Genomic DNA, 21537 nt, shown 5'->3' with positions numbered 1-21537 from the left:
ATATAGTCCTAATGCACTGTACTTTTTACTTCCTTGTGTTGGTCTTTTTCCTGGTTAATATTCTCCTTCAGAACTTTTCTTCCACCACCTCCTTCTTCACCTTTATCATTTCCTTTTTTAATCTTCCTTCTTTATTTCTATTAATCACTCTGTGTTTAGCTTTATATTTCTCCTTCCCCATTTTTCACTCTCTCTTTTTATGTACTAGAAAACCTTTAACTATCACTAGTCTTTATATCCAATTTCTCAATTTTGTCTTTTCTTCTCAGCTTTCTGTTCTGTTTCCCAGTGTATCACTTGTCAATCTCTTTCTTCTGACTCCTTTCTTCATTTTTCTCTCTGCTATATCATTTGCATAACTTAAGACTGCATACACATCTCACTCCCTCCTTGTGTTTACTCTAAATTCCATACTGATTTTTTTTTCTCGGCCCAGCCTAACCATCATTACAGAACATATTTTGGAAATAGTAGACACTGATACCTATTTTTATTTTTAATTTTTGTATGGTCTTTACCAAGTAGACACAGCTCAGTGAGAGGAATACATTCAGAAAGAAGAATAAGGGAAAAGAGGATATTTACCCAGACCTAGTAGCCTGGGGACAAGACTTGGGAAGGTAAAGAGGGAAGGACTCCCTCCCTTCAACTGAGCATCCAGATAAAAAAGTAGGACTTGCCGTACCCCATCATCAACTCATAATCTGCAGGATCTAGAGAATATCCTTAGGGTAACACTATCCTAACAAGGGAAACACCCAAAGGTTAATTTCTTTAGTAGTACAGTATAAGTGGTCCTACCAGTGTATTCTACTACTAACATAGACTTATTCTTCATGCCCTGGTAGAATTATTCAAAAATACACTCTCTTTGTATCTTGATTAACAGTGTAAATTATTTTGTGAAGTAGATATTTCTATACTGCCTTGCTTAGAACACATCTAGGTGTTTTGTTTTGTTTTTATTAATGGCACTTTGGCCTACTTTCTGTATATTTCTTCCCAGAGAGGAAGAATTCTCCAAATTATCCAGAAAGTTACCTGTTGGCTCTTAGGAGTTTATTAGGAGAAAGTTTCCTGGGACAGATTGCATAAGATCTCAGACACTTGGGAAAATACATTGAAAACTTCCTGAGAAAAGGAATCTTTCCCCTTGAGTCTTCTTGAGTCCCTGGCACAGTGTCTTGCACATAGTAGATAGCCAATAAATATTTATTGACTGGTTTTTAAACAGCGTTGAAAACTCCCATGAAAATACCACAGTAAGCTTGTCCTGTGGGTACACCATCTGGGATGCTAAATGAGCTGCCATACTCCATAGCTTTATATACTCAGCAACATTTGCATTGTAGAATCTCAGGGTTTAGAGGTAGATTATCTAGGCCAATCCACCAGTTGCTTAAATCCACCAGCACTACCACCAGATTTTAATCACATGTTGAAAAATTATTAACTTATTCTATATAAAACTGTCTCTCAAGAATTATCCTCATCAAAATAAAACTACATTATTATGTTTCACTACTTCTTTTCAAATGATTTCTTTAATCTAGACACGAATACTTTCACTGTAAAACATTCATTCACTTCAGTATTTCCTCAAAATGCACAGATCATATATTTTTTTGGCAGATATGTCGACTGATCTTTATCTATGAGGCACCACAGCTTTAACTTATCATCTGAGACCTCTGTAATATAAAATGTAAAAGCACAGTGGAACAAAAACATCTACTGAATTTGAGAATGTAGAGAAAGGGGGGAGGGAACATCTCTGTAGAAGACGACTCTTCATCTCACCACCATCATCACTGCTACCACAGGTATTCTTCCATAAACTCAGACACCAGGGCTGACTTTCTTACAGTAAAGAAATTATTTTGTGTGCCCTTGCTAAGCAAAAAATCAGTTCTTAGATGAAGGTGCACACAGTGGTGATGGCAGGCCTTGAAAGTGACGCCCTTTTGTCTTGAGTGCCCCCATCCCACTTCCATGGCCCAATTTCTGTGCTGAGTTCTATGTCTAGTGGTCATCACCTACTGATTCTAAAATAACTAGATATATCCTGGTGATGACTCACTGATAAGTTAAAGAAGAAAACAATATCTGAGGATAACAAACATAGGAAATAATTCAGCGAGGCTAACAAACACTTGCCTTATAAGTATTTCTGTCTCACAGCCTATAACAGATTTCTCTAGGGGTACCTGGGCAATGAGCCAGTTGGCCAGAGGAAGATATATATATACTTACTTTGAGCAAAAAGCAAAACAGGATGATGAAATATAGGGTCGAACCACCTCTTAAACCTCAGCTAGTAGCCATTATCACAGAGATTATTCCCTGGCTTTTTGGATTCCCTGAACTAACATCAGTCTTAACTTTATATATCTTAAAAGAAATTTACAAGACATGACATGTCTTTTATCATTTGTTTTGACATGTCTCTGGCCTCACTTAACTGGTCTCCCTCAGTCGTGACCCTGAGGACTGTAAAGAAGATTCATCTTGCCCTCAGGAAACCAAACTTTATTTCTAAAAACCCATAAGGGAACTAGAAATAAAGGACTTGAAATCAACAGCTGTCTCCTTCACAAAACCTCAAAGGTTTCACTGTGACTCAGGCCAAGTATCCAGCTAAAACTCAGAAGAACTGCACTTGGTAGAAAATAGGTAATCATCATTTCCACAATGAGTTATAGTTCTTGGTTTGTCCACCTGTTCTTCCATGCCTCTGCACCTAATCCCTAGCCCAAAAATCTCAGTCACTGGATCTTCTCTCTCTTTGAATTCACCACAAATAAACAGGTTAACAAACAGAACACCATGCTGACAGAGCAGAACTCTTCAAATAAAGGAGCAAAGAGGAAACTAAGCTGTTGGTCAACACAGATATAACTGAAAAAGGTGAAGCTGCCCTCAGTGTCCCATCACCTCCCCAGTCAAAGACCCTCTGCCATCATAGCGCTCCATGTCAACTCCCTTAGGACACACATCCTCCATGTCTGTGCTTCATCAAAATGGGACAGTAATTTCCTCTGCACTTAATCAAATAACTGTGCCTCATTCCTTTCTGCACTGTATAAAGCAGGTATTTGCTGTGGTTAACCTGGCAAAAACATTCCTTCTCCAGTGTTGGTTAATATGTAGTCATGCCCTTAAAGAGTGAGTCAGATCATGGCATATTTAGAGAAGGATATTGGTAGAAAACTTTGTCTGGTCAGGACCTTGTCAGTCCCTCAGCTATTAAACCATGTTGGTAACTGCCTCCTTTACCTAGGATTCAAGCTGCTTTTGACAGTGTCGCATGCTACCCCAGAGTTTCTTAGGCATTAATGTGCACATGGGTCTTGTTAAAATGCAGGCTTTGATTCTGTGATCTGAAGTGGGGCCTGCAATTCTGTATTACGAAAATACTCCCAGGTGATAATAAATCAGCCAGCTGGTATCAATAGATCAAAGCTGGGGTGGCAAAGTCCTAGGTTATTTCCTGTAATTAAGGGATAACTGAGCACTCACCAGAAAAGAAACAGAAAGGTGTTGATCACAGAAAACACGGAATATTACCAATTTGAGGGGATTTGTATAAATGAAACATGCAAGTGACAGGCTTGATAAGAGGACACAAAGAAAGAGGGGCAGGCCAATCCTGTCTCTGTTCTTGCAAGTATTTTATGCTTCTTTCTATCTCTTTGCTTGGCTCATGTAGTTCTATTCTAAAAAGTTCTACTTCTATCCATGAAGGCCCTATTCCATTAATGCTATAGCTCCTCCAAGATGAACCAGCCCTAAACTCCCCAGCTTCCCTCAAGGCTCACAGAACATAGTTTTTTATATTTAGTCCCTCACTGTTCTATACCATCTGCTGGTTTTTCCCTGTTAGTTCTACCTATAGAAGAGAGAAAGTGAGACTCAGTTCTTATTCATCTCAAGTAACCATTCCTCACAACAACTGCCATTTTGCTGACCACAGAGCAGATGCTAAATAAATGTCACTTTTCCTTTACATGTTGTAAATGGGTAGAAATTTAGAATTTCCCAAATTTTAATGTTATTGATTTAAAATAACAATTTTTCTCATTACCAAAATACATTCTCATCATAGACTATTTGGCAAATAATGAAAAGGTAAACAAATAAAAATAACACATAATTTCACTACCCAATGTTAATATTTTGACCTATTTTCTCTTTTATATGTATATGGGAGGGAGGATTTTGAAGTAATTATTTTATGAATTAGCCAACATTTCCCTCTTGACATTATGCAAGAAATTTCCATACAAGTAAAAATATTTAAAGTTTCATTTTTGTTACCTGTAAAATATTCTGAAGTATATACTATATCATCATTCCCTTCAATGATGGACTTAAAAGTTTCTTATGAATTTTCACTATAATAAATAATGTTGTGATAAATATCTTTATGCCTCTTTGTCCATATTTCTGATTACTTCCTCAGAAGTGGAATTACTGGAGGAAATGATCTGGAAAATGTATTTTAGACATAACAAACTGAAAGAGAGCATCAGCTTTGGAGCCTCACAGTCTGGATCCAATTATCAGTTCTCCATGTACTATTTGTCAAACTTTAATAAAATCACTTTATCTCTTTGCATCTTAGTTTTGAAAGGTTGTTGCTGACCCACAAAAAGACGCCGGGATTCTTGACCTCCGGAGGAGAAGAATTCAATCCGGGGCCAGAAGCGAGGCTTGATCGCTCAGAGCTTTTGTGTAATAAAGTTTTATTAAAGTATAAAGGAGATGGAGAAAGCTTCTGCCATGGGCATCAGAAGGAGGCAAAAAGAGTATCCCCCTGCTAGTGTTAGCCATGGCATGATATACTGTCTAATTAGTTATTACAGTGAATCAAAAGAATGTCTGGAGATTGTAAAGACCTCACTAGACCTACTCCCATAATTTACATTTTAAGATAATAGGATTAGCCAGAAGGTTTTTTCCAGAGACTGTCCTCAAGCGGGACACATTATTGTTATATAATCCTAAGGAATGTAGAGGGAAGTTTGTCCTTTCTTCCCCCTTGAGAATTCCAGACCCCTCTTTCCTTGGGGACCACTGGACTTCTTATCAATCTGCCTAGGAATTGACTCTCAGTTTCATGATTTGTAAATGAACAGAGTACTTATTTCACAAGGTACTGAACAAGGATTAAATGAAATGTAATAAAATGTATATGTACTGTATTTCATAAATCAACCACTAGGTGGAGATGAAGGTTTATATTAATAATTCTAAAGGAGAAGTTCTAAAGCAATTCCCAGGCAGCAGCAGCATTTGGGAAGTTTCTGCACCCTCTGATTTCTCCTGTGGTATCTGAGAACTGCTTAATCCTCATCTCTGAGAGTGGGGCTCGATGATTTGTCCTAAGGAGTTCTCCAAGTGAGTCTCACACAGACTAAAGTTTGAGAGTCACTGAATTAATACACGTCCACATTTTTCTCTGATTTGTTGCCTGGGCAGAGTAAAGCCAAAAGACAATTAACACACAATACCAACTAGAATTTACAGAAGGTTAGTGAGTACTATATAAATCTGTGCTTAATGATAAACATACACAATGGCATATATCCTTATTTTTATAAGATAGTTATGAGATATTTTATGAGAGAGCTATTTTTACTTCCATTTTTCAACCTGAAATTGAATAAACTTGACCGTTACTGACTTATCATTATTCCCTTTTTTTTTTTTTTCAGTAAAGCTAAATTTATTTGACATATTGCAATAAGGGAAAATACACTATAGCTGTCACACTCTTGGTAACATCTCTGAAGGGGAAAACCGGGGAGGTGGGGAATAGTTGCATGATTTTAGAATTTTAGAGAGTAAGTTTCAGGTGAATCTTGCAAGAGAGGGAACCAGCTGGGACCGGGCAGAGTTTATGCTGTAACTGCTTTGGGTTGGCATGTACAGGGAAGTGAGGGTTTTGAAGTAAGGTGTGACAAGTAAGTCTAGTCTCCACAAGTCAACTGCTCTTATTTGCTCAGTCTTCTCTTCTAGGAGGGAGTATTCCCTGGAGCAAAAACCTAATTTTACTTTGCTTATTCTCAGTATTGTTTAACATAGTCAGAGGAAGTTTGCTCAGTCTCTGTATTGTTTAACACAGGAAGAGAAAATTATTTTGGCATCAGGTTTTAGTCCTTCGTTTTTGTGATTTATCAGCTTTGGCTGAAGAAGACTATTATCATCTGATCACATGATAAATTATATATGTATCACTGTTTGAGCTATCCAGCTCTTTGGGAAAGACCCTGATGCTGAGAAGGACTGAGTACCGGAGGAGTAGGAGACCACAGAGGATGAGACAGTTGAACGGTGTCACCAGTTCAAGGAGTTTGAGCAGACTCTGGGCGATAGTGAAGAGCAGGGAAGCATTCTGCGGTCCTTCAGGGCACAAAGAGTAGGACATGATTTAACGACTAAACAACAGCAGCACTGTTTGATGTTATGGCTGTATATAAAGTTTCTGATAATAATCACTGCAGCTGTTTGAGATTTTCTTCTCTATTGGGGGGCAGGTAATTTACTATATACATATTGTTTGATGGAATTGCAGCCATGAAACAATATTTAAGACTGAAGATTAAACAATTGAGCACTACAACACAGACACATACTAATATGAATTATTATCATCAGAACTGTGGTTCACTTCTAAGCCAGAAATAGTCCTCATTCTTGAGAGCAGATCAAATCCCACACCCACATTATCTCAAATTATATATGGGTATTTCTTGTATTTGTCCAGTTTTGGCATCAGGGTAAATTGAAATAATAGAATGAGTTGAGAAGTATTCTGTCCTCTTCTGTTTTTTTCTTTTTTTTTTTTCTTTTCTTTTTTTTTTTAATTTTATTTTATTAGTTGGAGGCCAATTACTACTTAGGAGTATATCTACCTAAAGAAACAAAAGACCTGTACATAGAAAACTGTAAAACACTGATGAAAGAAATCAAAGAGGACACAAACAGATGGAGAAACATACCGTGTTCATGGATTGGAAGAATCAATATTGTCAAAATGGCTATTCTACCCAAAGCAATCTATAGATTCAATGCAATCCCTATCAAGCTACCAACGGTATTTTTCACAGAACTAGAACAAATAATTTCACAATTTGTATGGAAAAACAAAAAACCTCGAATAGCCAAAGCAATCTTGAGAAAGAAGAATGGAACTGGAGGAATCAACCTGCCTGACTTCAGACTCTACTACAAAGCCACAGTCATCAAGACAGTATGGTACTGGCACAAAGACAGAAATATAGATCAATGGAACAGAATAGAAAGCCCAGAGATAAATCCACGAACCTATGGACACCTTATCTTTGACAAAGGAGGCAAGGATATACAATGGAAAAAAGACAATCTCTTTAACAAGTGGTGCTGGGAAAACTGGTCAACCACTTGTAAAAGAATGAAACTAGATCACTTTCTAACACCATACACAAAAATAAACTCAAAATGGATTAAAGATCTAAATGTAAGACCAGAAACTATAAAACTCCTAGAGGAGAACATAGGCAAAACACTCTCCGACATAAATCTCAGCAGGGTCCTCTATGACCCACCTCCCAGAATATTGGAAATAAAAGCAAAACTAAACAAATGGGACCTAATGAAACTTAAAAGCTTCTGCACTACAAAGGAAACTATAAGGAAGGTGAAAAGACAGCCCTCAGATTGGGAGAAAATAATAGCAAATGAAGAAACAGACAAAGGATTAATCTCAAAAATATACAAGCAACTCCTGAAGCTCAATTCCAGAAAAATAAATGACCCAATCAAAAAATGGGCCAAAGAACTAAACAGACATTTCTCCAAAGAAGACATACAGATGGCTAACAAACACATGAAAAGATGCTCAACATCACTCATTATTAGAGAAATGCAAATCAAAACCACAATGAGGTACCATTACACGCCAGTCAGGATGGCTGCTATCCAAAAGTCTACAAGCAATAAATGCTGGAGAGGGTGTGGAGAAAAAGGAACCCTCTTACACTGTTGGTGGGAATGCAAACTAGTACAGCCACTATGGAAAACAGTGTGGAGATTTCTTAAAAAACTGGAAATAGAACTGCCATATGACCCAGCAATACCACTTCTGGGCATACACACTGAGGAAACCAGATCTGAAAGAGACACGTGCACCCCAATGTTCATCGCAGCACTGTTTATAATAGCCAGGACATGGAAGCAGCCTAGATGCCCATCAGCAGATGAATGGATAAGGAAGCTGTGGTACATATACACCATGGAATATTACTCAGCCGTTAAAAAGAATGCATTTGAATCAGTTCTAATGAGATGGACGAAACTGGAGCCCATTATACAGAGTGAAGTAAGCCAGAAAGATAAAGAACATTACAGCATACTAACACATATATATGGAATTTAGAAAGATGGTAATGATAACCCTATATGCAAAACAAAAAGAGACACAGAAGTACAGAACAGACTTTTGAACTCTGTGGGAGAAGGTGAGGGTGGGATGTTTCAAAAGAACAGCATGTATATTATCTATGGTGAAACAGATCACTAGCCCAGGTGAGATGCATGAGACGAGTGCTCAGGCCTGGTGCCCTGGGAGGACCCAGAGGAGTCGGGGGGAGAGGGAGGTGGGAGGGGGGATCGGGATGGGGAATACGTGTAACTCTATGGCTGATTCGTGTCAATGTATGACAAAACTCATTATTCCCTAAGTACTCTAAGCATAGAGTACTCTAAGCTAGGCCATGGATTTACCCACCATACTACACTGCCACCCCCAAAGCCTGTCTTAGTATTCTTGCCCCACTCAATCATCAATGACTGGGAGCAGACTATGGAACCTCACACAAAGGCAAAGACAAAGCAGAGATTCCTTTCACAGCTGCTTCATCTGCATTGACTCCTTATGAATTCCTGCTAAATTTCTCACTTAAATGTATGAACGAAACTACTAGACAGCATATTTAAAAGCAGAGACATCACTTTGCCAACAAAAGTCCATATAGTAAAAGCTATGGTTTTTCCAGTAGTCACATACGGATGTGAAAAGGTCAGTTTTCATTCCAATCTCAAAGAAGGACAATGCCAAAGAATATTCAAACTACTGCACAATTCCACTCATTTCACATGCTAGCAAAGTAATTCTCAAAATTCCCTAAATCAGGCTTCCACAGTACATGAACCAAGAACTTTCAGATGTTCAAGCTGGATTTAGAAAAGCCAGAGGAACCAGAAATCAAACTGCCAACATCTCCTGGATCATAGGAAAAGCGAGAGAATTCCAGAAAAACATCTACTTCTGCTTCATTGACTACTCTAAAGCCTTTGACTGTGTGGCTCACAACAAACTGTTGAAAATTCTTAAAGAGATAGGAATACCAGACCACCTTACCTGCCTCCTTTGCAGGAGAGAAGCAAGTTAAAACCAGACATGGAACAACGGACTGGTTCCAAACTGCGAAAGGAGTATATCAACGCTGCATATCATCACCCTGCTTATTTAACTCATATGCAGAGTACATCAAGCGAAAAGCTGGACTGGATGAAGTACAAGCTGGACTCAAGACTGCCGGGAGAAATGTCAATAACCTCACATATGCAGATGACACCACCCTTGTGGCACAAAGGGAAGAAGAACTAAAGAGCCTTGATGAAGGTGAAACAGGAGAGTGAAGAAGTTGGCTTAAAACTCAACATTCAAAAAACAAAGATCATAGCATCTGGTCCCATCACTTACATGGCAAATAGATGGAGAAATAACAGAAACAGTGAGAGACTTTATTTTCTTGGGCTCCAAAATTACTGAAGATGGTGACTGCAGCCATGAAATTAAGATGCTTGCTCCCTGGAAGAAAAACTATGACCAACCTAGACAGCATATTAAAAAGCAGGGACATTACTTTGTCAACAAAGGTCTGTCTAGTCAAAGCTATGGTTTTTCTGTAGTCACGTGAGACGTGGACCATCAAGAAGGCTGAAGGCCAAAGAACTGATGTGCTTGAGCTGTGGTGTTGGAGAAGAGTCTTGAGAGTCCATTGGACTGCAAGGAGATCAAAACAGTCAATCCTAAATGGAATCAATCCTGAATATTCATTAGAAGGACTTAGGCTGAAGCTGAAACTCCAATACTTAGGCCACCTGATGTGAAGAGCCGACTCATTAGAAAAGACCCTGATGCTGGGAAAGATTCAGGGCAGAGGAGAAGCGGTCGACAGAAAATGAGATGGCTGGATGGCATCACCGATTCAATGGACATGAGTTTGAGCAAACTCCAAGAGATGGTGAAGGACAGGGAAGCCTGGTATGCTGCAATCCATGGGGTTGCAAAGAGTTGGACACAACTGAGCAACTAAACAACAAACAGAAAAGGCTTTAATCACTCTTCAGTAGCTCTCATTTAAGAGTCACTGACTACTCTAGATTTATACTGAATGAGTTATTTCTTAATAAAGCACTTAGCCTAGTGCCTAGCAGTTGGTGTAAGTGTGAAATTTTTATTAATATGATAATCCTAGAGTATAATTAAATTTCACAAAGAAGGAAGATTTCCAGTTGGCATTTAATGAGGCAATTATACTGGCACAGAGATCTCTTCTATAAGAATCTTCAACATGGCCCCAAAAACTTTTTCTGTTGGGTATGCAGAGAAACTAAGGCCAAGATGGAAATAAAACAGAGAAGTCTCTTCAGAAACAGTCTTCCTCTAAAAGTTTGCATCATAAGGAAAAAAAAAAAAAACTGTAACTATATGAGATGATGGATGTTAACTAAACTTATCATGGTAACCATTTCACAATAGGTAAGTACGTGAAGTCCTTTTGTTGTATTCCTTAAAACATATCTAAATAAAACTGGGGGAGAAATCTCCCATAAATTCTCAGAACATATTGAAACCTATTTCTTTGTTTTATGCAATTCTGCCAAGTGACTGTAATTATGTACATGTCTTTTTTCCTCATCTAAACTGTACTCATGTTCATCCATTCAACAAATATTTATTGAGCTCCATTACACACCAGACACCCTTCCACCCTTCCCAGTGCTGGGGACATATCAATGGGCAAAATAAAAATGGCTGTCTTTGTGGAGCTTATGCAGTTGTTAGGGGAGACAACATAAACATAATATATAAGTAAATTATGTAGTCTGCCAGAGGGTGATAAGTACATGGGGTGGAATAAACCAAGATAAGGGAATGGGATTCACAATTTTTAAAAAGTGGTCAGGATGAGTTTCGTGGAGAAAATCATTACCAAAATGAACTGGGGTCCAATTGAGCAGAGTTCTAGAAAGTGAGTGATGACAGTGACTATCACAGCTCAATCACCAAAAATCTAACAGAGTTCCCTACATGTGGTAAATAATCAATAATTGTTTGCTGATTAAATAAAGTTCAAGGTCCTCTCTAAAACAACATACCAAATTGAAGACTGGACAAGAATGATCTGTCTTTGGCATGTCAAAACTATGATTCCTACTGAAGCACCTGTGTCAGAGCCTTATCCCTAAAAGAAAACACTAATCAGTATGAGCACAGTGGAAGTTATTAAAAATGACTGTTACCCTTGGGGGAAAAAAGAAAACATAACAATGTCTCTTCAAGCAACTGATTTTACTAATCAGCCTCTCATTATTTTAAATTCAGAGTCAGCATTTACTTACCACAGTACCCTTATATATTTATGCCAAATTGGTCTTGACTTTCTGCCATAAAGTTTATGTGCCATGATAAACATATTTGTCAGAAGGGACTTTGTCTTTTTATTTAATTTTAGGTATAAAATGACAAAGCTATCTCAAATATCATGTTTGAACTTAGTGATTAACGCATAATTAGATCATACTTGCAACCTATTTCTCAGTAATAAATGGTATTTTAGCTTACATACAGCAAAGTTAACACAAGCAAACTTTTTCCCAATAAATTATTTCACGCAGGTATATGCTTATGAATCTATTTAATTGTTCAAACTGTGCTAGAGAATACATATTTTGGAGTACATAATTTGTTACATTTAGTTACAACAGAGGTGATTTCAATGGGAATTTCTTATACTGTTCTACTTATCAAAGAAATTTTTACTAAAAAATCCATATCATTTGCTCCCAAATCTGTTATGTCAAAATGTATTTTTCAATTATACATTTAATTATGTCACTTTCAGCTAATTTATTTCATAAATATTAGAGATCTCATTTTAAATTATTTTATGAATATTTCCAAAACATGTTTTCTAATTATTATTTTTCTAGTGAAGACAAATAATTGACCTATATTTACATATAAATATTCTCTGCACAGTGATATTTTTTAAGAGACTAGTATGGAAAGCGCAAAAGCTCAGGCTCTCTACGGCAAAACCAAAAAAAAAAGCAAAATTTAATTATGCCTCCTGATTTTTTACTTTTTGAATTTTACTTTCTCCCCTCGTCTCTTTTTTAAATGCTAGAAATTTACCTTAAAAACGTAACAGTGTTACTATTTCAATTATTTGCCAGTGGTAGGGGTGGGGTAGTTTATTTTATATTATTCCCACCAAAAAAATCATGGTTTCAAATTCATCAGGAGTAAATATATTAACTACCTGGGATCAAAATGGAGAGCCCTTCAAGATAAGCAGTTGTGCAGCCAGCATGAGTTGAATTAGTCAGGATAGCAGGAATCCGGGGTCAGAGCTGTTTCCACTATTTTGGTCTGACCACGATAATCAAGCTTGACCCTGTTTGTGTAGCACTTGTTTCTGTCATAGGTGTAACAGGTCTCAATGTCTCTATCACAGATATTGCTCTGGCTGGCAGTAACTACTTGATCTTCCAGCTCCACTTCTGTAGTGTCACATTTTTTGCACCTGAAAAACAAATACACACATTAGACACTCCCCATCAAATGTTGTCTCAGAATCTGAGTCACTATACATTTCTATCCAAAATCAGTTAGTTCTGACAAAGGATGACTCCTTTCAGACTTCAACTTCTCTATAATACAGAATTATTTACGTGATTTTTCAACCTTTAACTGAAAGTAAGCAATAGAATTAATATATATGATTGTGTACACTATTCAGTAACTTCCACTCTGTTAAATTTATTCCCAACTGTATAGTAGGGTTAAATTATTTACAGTAATGAAGAAGGGAGGGTTTTTTTTATGTTGGATTCTATGGTTTCCAAAGAAACACCTGCAAGTTAATGGGTCTGAATTATTGAACTAAAAAGACAAATTGGTCCTTCTTGTACTAGTGGCAATAATTATTTCTTTAGAATATATTTAGAGCTAACCTTTATTTATAAAATTTTATGAATTTCTGATGTCTAATAATTAACGTGGGCTTCCCTGGTGGCTCAGACAGTAAAGAATCTAACTGCAGTGCGGGAGACCTGGATTCAGTCCCTGGGTGGGGAAGATCCCCTGAAGGAGGGCATGGCAACCCACTCCAGTATTCTTGCCTGGAGAATCCCAGGGACAGAGGGGCCTGGCGGGCTACAGTCCACGGGGTCGCAAAGAGTCGGACACGACTGAGCGACTAAGGACAGGACAGCACAGCAATGATTAACATATGAATTAATGCATTCAAAGGTTCAAACGATACTGGTAAACGCTTATACCCCAATATGTTTTCAAAAACATTCTTACTAACAAGTTTAATGAAAAGTTATTGACTTAGGTATCTTTATTAGTGTGAAGGAAAATCTCTTACAGGTCAGACAAATGGTACACAAACTTGGTTCTCATTGGAGAGGTAGGATCAGAGATATTCTCCCTGCTGTTCAGAGGAACACTAAAAAAAGAAAAGAAAAGAAAATGAAGAATAATGAAATTATCAGATACTGCTGTTTTTGGTAATAGGTATATTGCTAGGACAGTACTTACTATTTCATTCAGACATTTAGGACATTTAGGTCTCTATAAACACTCTTTAGTAACACTATTACTCACATTTCACAGTAATTGCTACATTTTAAACAGTTTCATTCAAAATACACCTCACAACAACTCCTATCAATAATCTTTTATTACTTAGTAAGTCCCTGCTTTTCCTTTAAAAATAAGCTCAAGTTTTACTTTCTTTGCGATTTTTAGCTGGATCCCATTTCCACCCCTCAATAAACTTCTCATCTGTAGTCTCATTAATAGTTGATATACCTTTACTATACTGCCATATTATAGTTGCTTACCTACACAGTAGCTGTTTCTAGATTCTATAAATTCCTTGAGCCAAAAACATTTACACATTCCAGTGCCTTGCTATAGGTGTGACATATAGAATATGTCCAATATTTGTGAATGAATGGACAGACATATACTAAGGATCACATTTTAGAAATGTAGTAATTACAAATCAGAGAGGTTGGTGACCTACCCAAGTTCACACAAGTACTAAGAAGTAAAGCTGGAACTGGAATTCAGACCTTTTGAGCTGGAGGTTTTCCATGAAAAATTAGATAACATATCAACTAGTTCAGGCAATTTCATTAACTTTACATTTTTTCATCTATGTCATCATTCCTCTTGATATCCACTGCTCCCTACCAAAAGATCCCCCAAAACCTCAGGTTTTCCTAACTCAATATTTAGCAATGTTATCCACATATATATCCGAGCTAAAAAGTTGGATTCTGTCCCTCAGTCTTCCCTCTCTGTCACCACCTAGGTCTAAATCCAGCTCACAGTTCAGTTGACTCTAATACTTTGCATCTTTGAACTTGATTCAGGACACCACCCTTCTCTCCTAATTTGTAGCAATACCTTCCTTCAGCCTTGACCCCTCCCATGCGTTGGCCACATTATTGCCAAATCAGTCTTTTTAAACTAAAAGCCTAATTTCCTTCGCAGCTTAAAGCCTACAGTGTCTCCCCACAGAAAACAAGGTATTAATAAAATGGCACAGAAGGCACTTCATGATGCACCTCTGACTCTCCAGCCTCATCTCTCACCACACCACCCTCTTTATACCATGTGTCAGATGTAAACAACTGTTTGCTATCACACAAAACTTACCAGGATATTCTCATCTCTAAGTGCTAAAGATAACAAAAACAGTAATAGCCCTAACATTTGTGGCTTGGATGGTAAAGCGTCTACCTACAACGTGGGAAACCCAGGTTCGATCCCTGGGTTGGGAAGATCCTCTGGAGAAGGAAATGGCAACCCACTCCAGTACTCTTGCCTGGAAAATCCCATGGACAGAGGAGTGTGGTAGGCTACAGTCCATGGAGTCAAAAAGAGTTGGACATGACTGAGCGACTTCACTTTCACTTTACTAAAAACTTACAGTGTGCCTGGTACTGTGATGAACATGTTAACATGATGATCTCATACAACTGTCACAGAAACTGTTTCCTTTTCTTGGAATTATCTGCTACCCCTATCAACTCTGTCATCACCCACACACATTTCTACCACTTACTCCAAATACCCTCTCCGGCCTCCCCCTGACTCTCTCCCACTTTCCCCAGGGACTGGACTCGGGGCCCCTCCCTTGTGCTCCTATAACATCCTATACCTATTCCTGTCACAGCATTTACAATACTGCATTGTAATTGCCTTTCAATTATTTACAGTTCCCTACTAGACTGTAAATTCTTTGATGGCATGGACTGTGTTTTATATAAATTATTGTATCCCCAGCTCCAATCCTCAGTGGCTTTCAGAAGCACTCGATAAATGTTTGTCAAATTAATAAATGGATGAATGAACATATCTATTCTTTATTACATTACAAAATCTCTAGTAATACCAGAAAATGCTTTAAATAATGAGAAAAGTAAGAGAACAGACACACATGAGTATTTCACTGGGGGCCACTGTTCTAAGTGCTTTTATATATTATCATATTTAATCTTCACAACCTTACGATATGTATATATACATCCCTTTTTTTAGTTTAGGGAACAGGCTCAAATTAGTTAAGTAACTTGCCCAAAGTCATATATCATTAAGTGATGGAGTTGGGAATAATGCCATAATGACACAGCAATGGTAACAGAACTTTCAGAAATAAGATTAAAGAAGCATCAATATATGTCAGGGAAATGGCATGAAGTTACTGAACTGCCTGATTTCAGTAAACATAATATCGTAGAAAGGATCATGTCATTAAAAAAAAAAAAAGAGATAAATCAGAGAATCCCGGAGTATCATTTTAAATCTGCCCTTGGAGATTTAAATATAAGAGAGACTTATACTGAAGAGACTCCTCTTCAACACTATTTAGGTGCCAGTGTCATTGATGCCATTCTGTTAAGATACACGCTTCTCCAATTATTCTATCCTTAACAGGGAACTGGGGCTTCCCTTATAGCTCAGTTGGTAAAGAATCTGCCTGCAGTGCAGGAGACCTGGGTTCGATCCCTGGGTTGGGAAGATCCCCTGGAGAAGGAAATGGCAATCCACTCCAGTATCCTTGACTGGGAAATCTCATGGACACAGGAGCCTGGTGGGCTGCAGTCCATGGGATCACAAAGAGTTGGGCACGACTGAGTGACTAACACTTACTTATTTACTTACTTACTTACTTACTTAACAGGAAACTAAATGGTATGGACTTGAGAGGTCAAAGAAAACTTGCTCAAAGAAGTGATGTCTAAGCTAAGACATGCAGACTGAGGAGTAAACCAGGCTAAGAGGGGTGCAAGAAAGAATCCTTCAAGCAGAGGAATGGATTATGCAAAAGCAGAAGAGGAAGAAAGAGGTACTGCAACATACTGATTTTTCAAACATAAGGTGAAAAAGAAGTGGCCATGGAAGAGCTTGAGAGTTATGCTAAGCACTGTAGGTTAGGCTGAAACATTCGTAATTTATCCTAGTAACAACATTGGGGGTACCAGCAAAAGGATTTTAAGAAGGGTAGTGGCATAATGATAACTGGTACATAGGTTGGGTGAATAAATAACGGTAAATATTTTTTGAAAATGTGCCAGGAACTACATAGTCTTTAAAAGGAATAGATCTCAATTTACCTTTACAATAACCCTATGAATACATATTTTTCCTATTAATATTTAGAGATGAGAAAGTTCAAGTTTAGAAGGGTTAAGTAACTAGCATACCATAGCACATGGCTACTAATATTTAGTGACAGCCAGAACTCAAAACAAATTCTTAAGCATATTATACTTCTCCTATTGATTACATGGGATTGAAAGCTATATTCTGTTTCAGTAAGAGGTATTTGATTCAGGAGGGAAACTATTGAAAGTAGTAGAAGTACGTCACAAGAGAGACATTAATGACTGAATCCAATAGAAATCTCAGTTCTTAAATATTATTAGTGTTTTTGCTGTTGAATAAGACTCGTGGCTTAAAACTTAAGACTATGTGTGAAATGAAATGAGTATCTGAAGTCCAATGCACAAGTGGAGATGAAATCAATGTAGTAAATTTAATTAGTCTACCTTACTTTTATGCAGACAGATGAAGTTGAAGACAAGGTGAAGAACTTTGTGGTCCATATATGGTGCAAAACAAGCCTTTTAAAATTATCTCAAGTTTCACTTTGAACTGATCAAGGGCAACTGTAAGTTCTGATTCAAACTGAAATAACTCCATATAAACAGCACATGTTGAAGACTAGATCCGAACCTCCAGTTATTATTGGATGTAGCTGACTGGTTTTAGGTTGCCTGCAAACCTCTGTCTCTGCTCCCAGGTACATAATTGGCTTAAGCCCATTACCCCGATTCCACCTCATGTAAGCTGTTATACTTAGGCTTCCCAGGTGGCACTAGCGGTAAAGAACCCGCCTGTCAAGGCAGGAGACACAAGAGACGTGGGTTCTATCTCTGGGTCAGAAAGATCTCTTGGAGGAGGAAATGGCAACCCACTCCAGTATTCTTGCATGGAGAATCCCATGAACAGAGGAGCCTGACAGGCCACATTCCATGGGGTCACAAGAGTCAGAAATGACTTAGCGACTAAACAACTACCACCAAGGTGTTAACCACCGAAAAGAGGAGCAAAGATATAGGTATCATATGCAAACAACCACTAATATCAGAAAGTATCTGCTCACAAAATGAAATAATGAAGCATGAAATATCACATACATAATTCTGACGTTTCTCTCCACAATGTCTTGACTAGGATCTTCAGCAGAAGGGATGATCCTGGAAGTAATCCGGGCACACTTACATTTGTTGTCAAGAACAATCCTTTCCTTTTCATCTTGGGCTTGAAAGATAAATATTTTAAGAAGAAAGGTAACCAAAAGTCTAATTTCATACTTTGTATCAAGTTAATTTATCACCCTCCCCAGCAGAAAACTTAAAGTTTTTTGATTGATCAGTTTCAGCTTTCACCATTTGTTCTCTTTCCTAACCTAAAGTAGCTAAGTGGAATCTCACAGCATAGTGAAGGAAATACAAATGAACTCCAAAAGGAATTTTCTCACTTTTCCTTGGACCAGTCTATGGGAACCTGAACTGAAGGAATTCTGGTTTTAATCAACTGCTTTTAATGGAGGCACAACCCTCTGAATGATAGAGCTTTGTAAAAAAAAAAAAATTAGTGCCAAATGCCAAAATGAGAGAGAAAACAAACATCTAGACTGAATTTCTCTCAGACTAGAGAAATGTATTCAAAAGTGAACAAATAAACCGGTTTTTTATAATAAAAACACCCTTCCTGAACACCCATTCATACATTTTTTTCCCTTATGCTAAGAACATGCACATTTTCCCCAAGATAACCTTATTTTGTAAGACTTTAAAATTCTCCAATAAAATTTCCCTAAACTTAATTATATTCTTCCTTTTCATAATAACAATCAGGTTATCATGGCATAATGATTTAATCCATTAAGTTCTATTTTTATTAATATTTCTTATAAGACTTATTTTTAAAGATACAGTATCTCTAGACGTAAAGTGCTATAAACTTGCTAAAACAGTTTAGAATATGTTGTTAGGTACAAGTTCTATTTCATATAACATGCATGTGTACAGAAAAAAATATCAGATGAGTGAATATACAAATAACTATTAAAACCGTAACTGTAAATGTCAACATTTACTGTCCAACCTGAATATTAGATAAAATGTCTGGTAAGTGCTACAAAGAATTAACAAAATTTCTTATTATCTGGACTTAGATCAACTAACATATATTTCAGGAAGTAACAATAAATAACTTTATTTAATAGTGATAATTAAACAATAATAATGATGTTAAATATCTTTTTCATTCCTATAATTTTAGCTAAGTGAGCTTTAAAATTTCCTTCCATCAAATCTCAATTAAAAAAAAAAAGACTTAGCACATGAATTCAAGTTATAAAGGTTAAATGATAAGGAAATAAATTGCAACTGGACATCAAATTATTCCACAGATGATCTCAGAGCAGAAAGGACCTAACTACAGTATTTCAGTCTTAATGATACAGTCATTACAAAAACAATTTAAGATCATTGTTATGGTACTTATAATTGTTTTAAGTACTTTATAATGCATTATTATGTCATTATTCATAAGTTCTTGATAAATCTTCTGATAAAAGTCTTACGGTATTGGAGAAAAACCATTATGAAGTCAATTTAAAATAATGATATAATTCTTAATTTTTTTAGAAGAGTAAGATGATTTAAAAGGTATCCTCTTCCCTACTCCTGTATTAGTGACTTTTAAATGTTTTTCTCATTAAAATACAAATAAGCAGGCAATACCTGACCAAAAATATAGGTGGAGTTGAGTATGTGACATGACTATTAAGTCTTAAATAGAAAACATATATGCTTTGTTTATGGCACATATTATATTTTCTTGCCAGAAACCTAGGGGGGAAATATCTTTACTGTTATTATATAAGAATACTAGGTAGCCTAATACACCTACCAGGAAAATGTAAAAATACATTCAATTCACCAAGACTTATAAGAGTCTAACTTCTGTTTCATCAACAGGAAATATTTTTCCTAATACACCTGTTATTATAGACTATGCCTTACTTTATTCCAAGAGCACCTGAGACAGAGTAGGTGGCTCAATAAATGTTTGTTAAACAACTTAATTCAGTTCAAGTAAGAAAACAGATTTAACATGTACTAGTTATGAATGTAATGAGTTTACCAAAAAGGTGATTCTCTCATACAGGGAGAATAGGAGACTAGATAGGAGTGTGGGCTATGGTGTCAGATGGCCTGAGCTCCACCTACCACATGCCTGTCGTGTGACCTTAGGCAAGTTACTTCACCTCTTTAAACTTCAATGGGCTCAAGGATATGTCAGAAATAATGAGACTACTTACCCTCAAATGGTTACTGTGAGAATTAAATGGAACAGAATATGTAAAGCAGTTGGCATAATGTCTAGAATATAGTATGTACTCAATAAGTTACAGCTCTTCTATATATAAATGGCTATATATGTTCCATGTATATGTTTATAGGTACATAAATATAAACATCTATTTTTATATATAGGTACATATATATGGTTTACTACTGCTATCTTTATGTTTTAAATATTATTAGAAATTCATTATTCTTAATACTAAATTAGTGAAAAGTATATGTAAAATTACTATTCTTAATTACATCATACTGTCCTGAAATAATAAGCTCAAAAAAAAAGGAATAAACTCAGTAAGTCTTAAGACAATATATATCAAATAATATCATTTCTAATTCACATACCCTTCTAGATGAAGATTATTAAAACTATACTTTTATATCAGAAAATAATCCACTTTCTACAATAGTTTGAAAAGTTAATAAACAAGATAACTGAAGCTCAGCCATCAAGTTCCAGGAAATCTGTACAACATTAAACATTGTTAAAGGGTCATAATAAATTTGTAGGCTCGGATCCAGGAAAGTTATTAGAACTAATACCAGCCTCTCTGGGGAAATAAAATCTCAATGCACTCTATACTGTATTTACAACAATTATTACTTCATTTCTCCAGAATATAAATTTGAGACACTCAAGGAGAGAATTCTGATTTTCAAGATTCAATATGGGTATTTGTATAGTATAACTATCTATACTTATCTAAAAATTATTTTCTTATTTTCTAGGTTTTAATAGGCAGACATATAAGAGAAAAAAGAATAAAAAGAATTACAGTGAGTCTTCTCCATGTTAAAGACCACTGCCCATACAAAGATTAAGACATGTTAGAAAAACAGCCAGCTAGCTGTCCAACCAAAACACAAACATAAATGTTTAATCCGAAGAACAGATCTGTATTCTATTTTTCTTTTTATCTGGGTTCATGCTCAAAATATCACATACCTGTCGCAAGAACAGCCTTAACAAAAATGGCCAGGACTCCCCAAAAAAGCAAACAATTCTTCATCTTGACTTCACTTCTTTTGAAAAACTGGAGCTAAGAACTCAGGGTTAAGGTGTGTGATCTATAAGGAGTGTGCAAATGATGGGGCTTCTGCTTTCTTAAAATAACACTCCAGGCAGCTAACAAACTAAGATCACAACTGCGGTTGAACTCTGCAATTTAAATGCTGCACTGGAAAGATATTATGACTCAGATTTACGTAGTTTCTTCCAAAATATTCTCCAAAACTATGTTC

General features: G+C 36.6%; 1 protein-coding gene across 1 annotated transcript; it reads right to left on the bottom strand.

The window, feature by feature from the left end:
- Positions 1-11933: 11933 nt before the first annotated feature.
- Positions 11934-21414, bottom strand: JCHAIN (joining chain of multimeric IgA and IgM). The gene is made up of 4 exons (XM_065914315.1): positions 21242-21414; positions 18058-18181; positions 13710-13790; positions 11934-12860 (listed from the first exon to the last, which is right to left on the bottom strand). The coding sequence occupies exons 1-4, from the start codon at positions 21303-21305 to the stop codon at positions 12656-12658; spliced, it is 474 nt and encodes a 157-aa protein (XP_065770387.1). The 5' UTR covers positions 21306-21414; the 3' UTR covers positions 11934-12655.
- Between the last annotated feature and the right edge of the window lie 123 nt (positions 21415-21537).

The sequence above is a fragment of the Muntiacus reevesi genome, chromosome 22, assembly GCF_963930625.1.
Source record: "Muntiacus reevesi chromosome 22, mMunRee1.1, whole genome shotgun sequence".
Classification (NCBI taxonomy): Eukaryota; Metazoa; Chordata; class Mammalia; order Artiodactyla; family Cervidae; genus Muntiacus; species Muntiacus reevesi.
The sequence above is the reverse complement of the archived record's forward strand: the minus strand, read 5'-3'. Positions and strand labels throughout refer to the sequence as shown.

Coding starts and splice junctions, on each gene's coding strand:
- JCHAIN (XM_065914315.1), bottom strand. CDS start 21,305: ATGAAGAATTGTTTGCTTTTTTGGGGAGTCCTGGCCATTTTTGTTAAG. Junction 13,791..18,057: donor GAGAGAAACGTCAGAATTAT/GTATGTGATATT, acceptor TTCTTTTTTTAG/TGTTCCTCTGAACAGCAGGG. Junction 12,861..13,709: donor GTGTACCATTTGTCTGACCT/GTAAGAGATTTT, acceptor TTTGTTTTTCAG/GTGCAAAAAATGTGACACTA.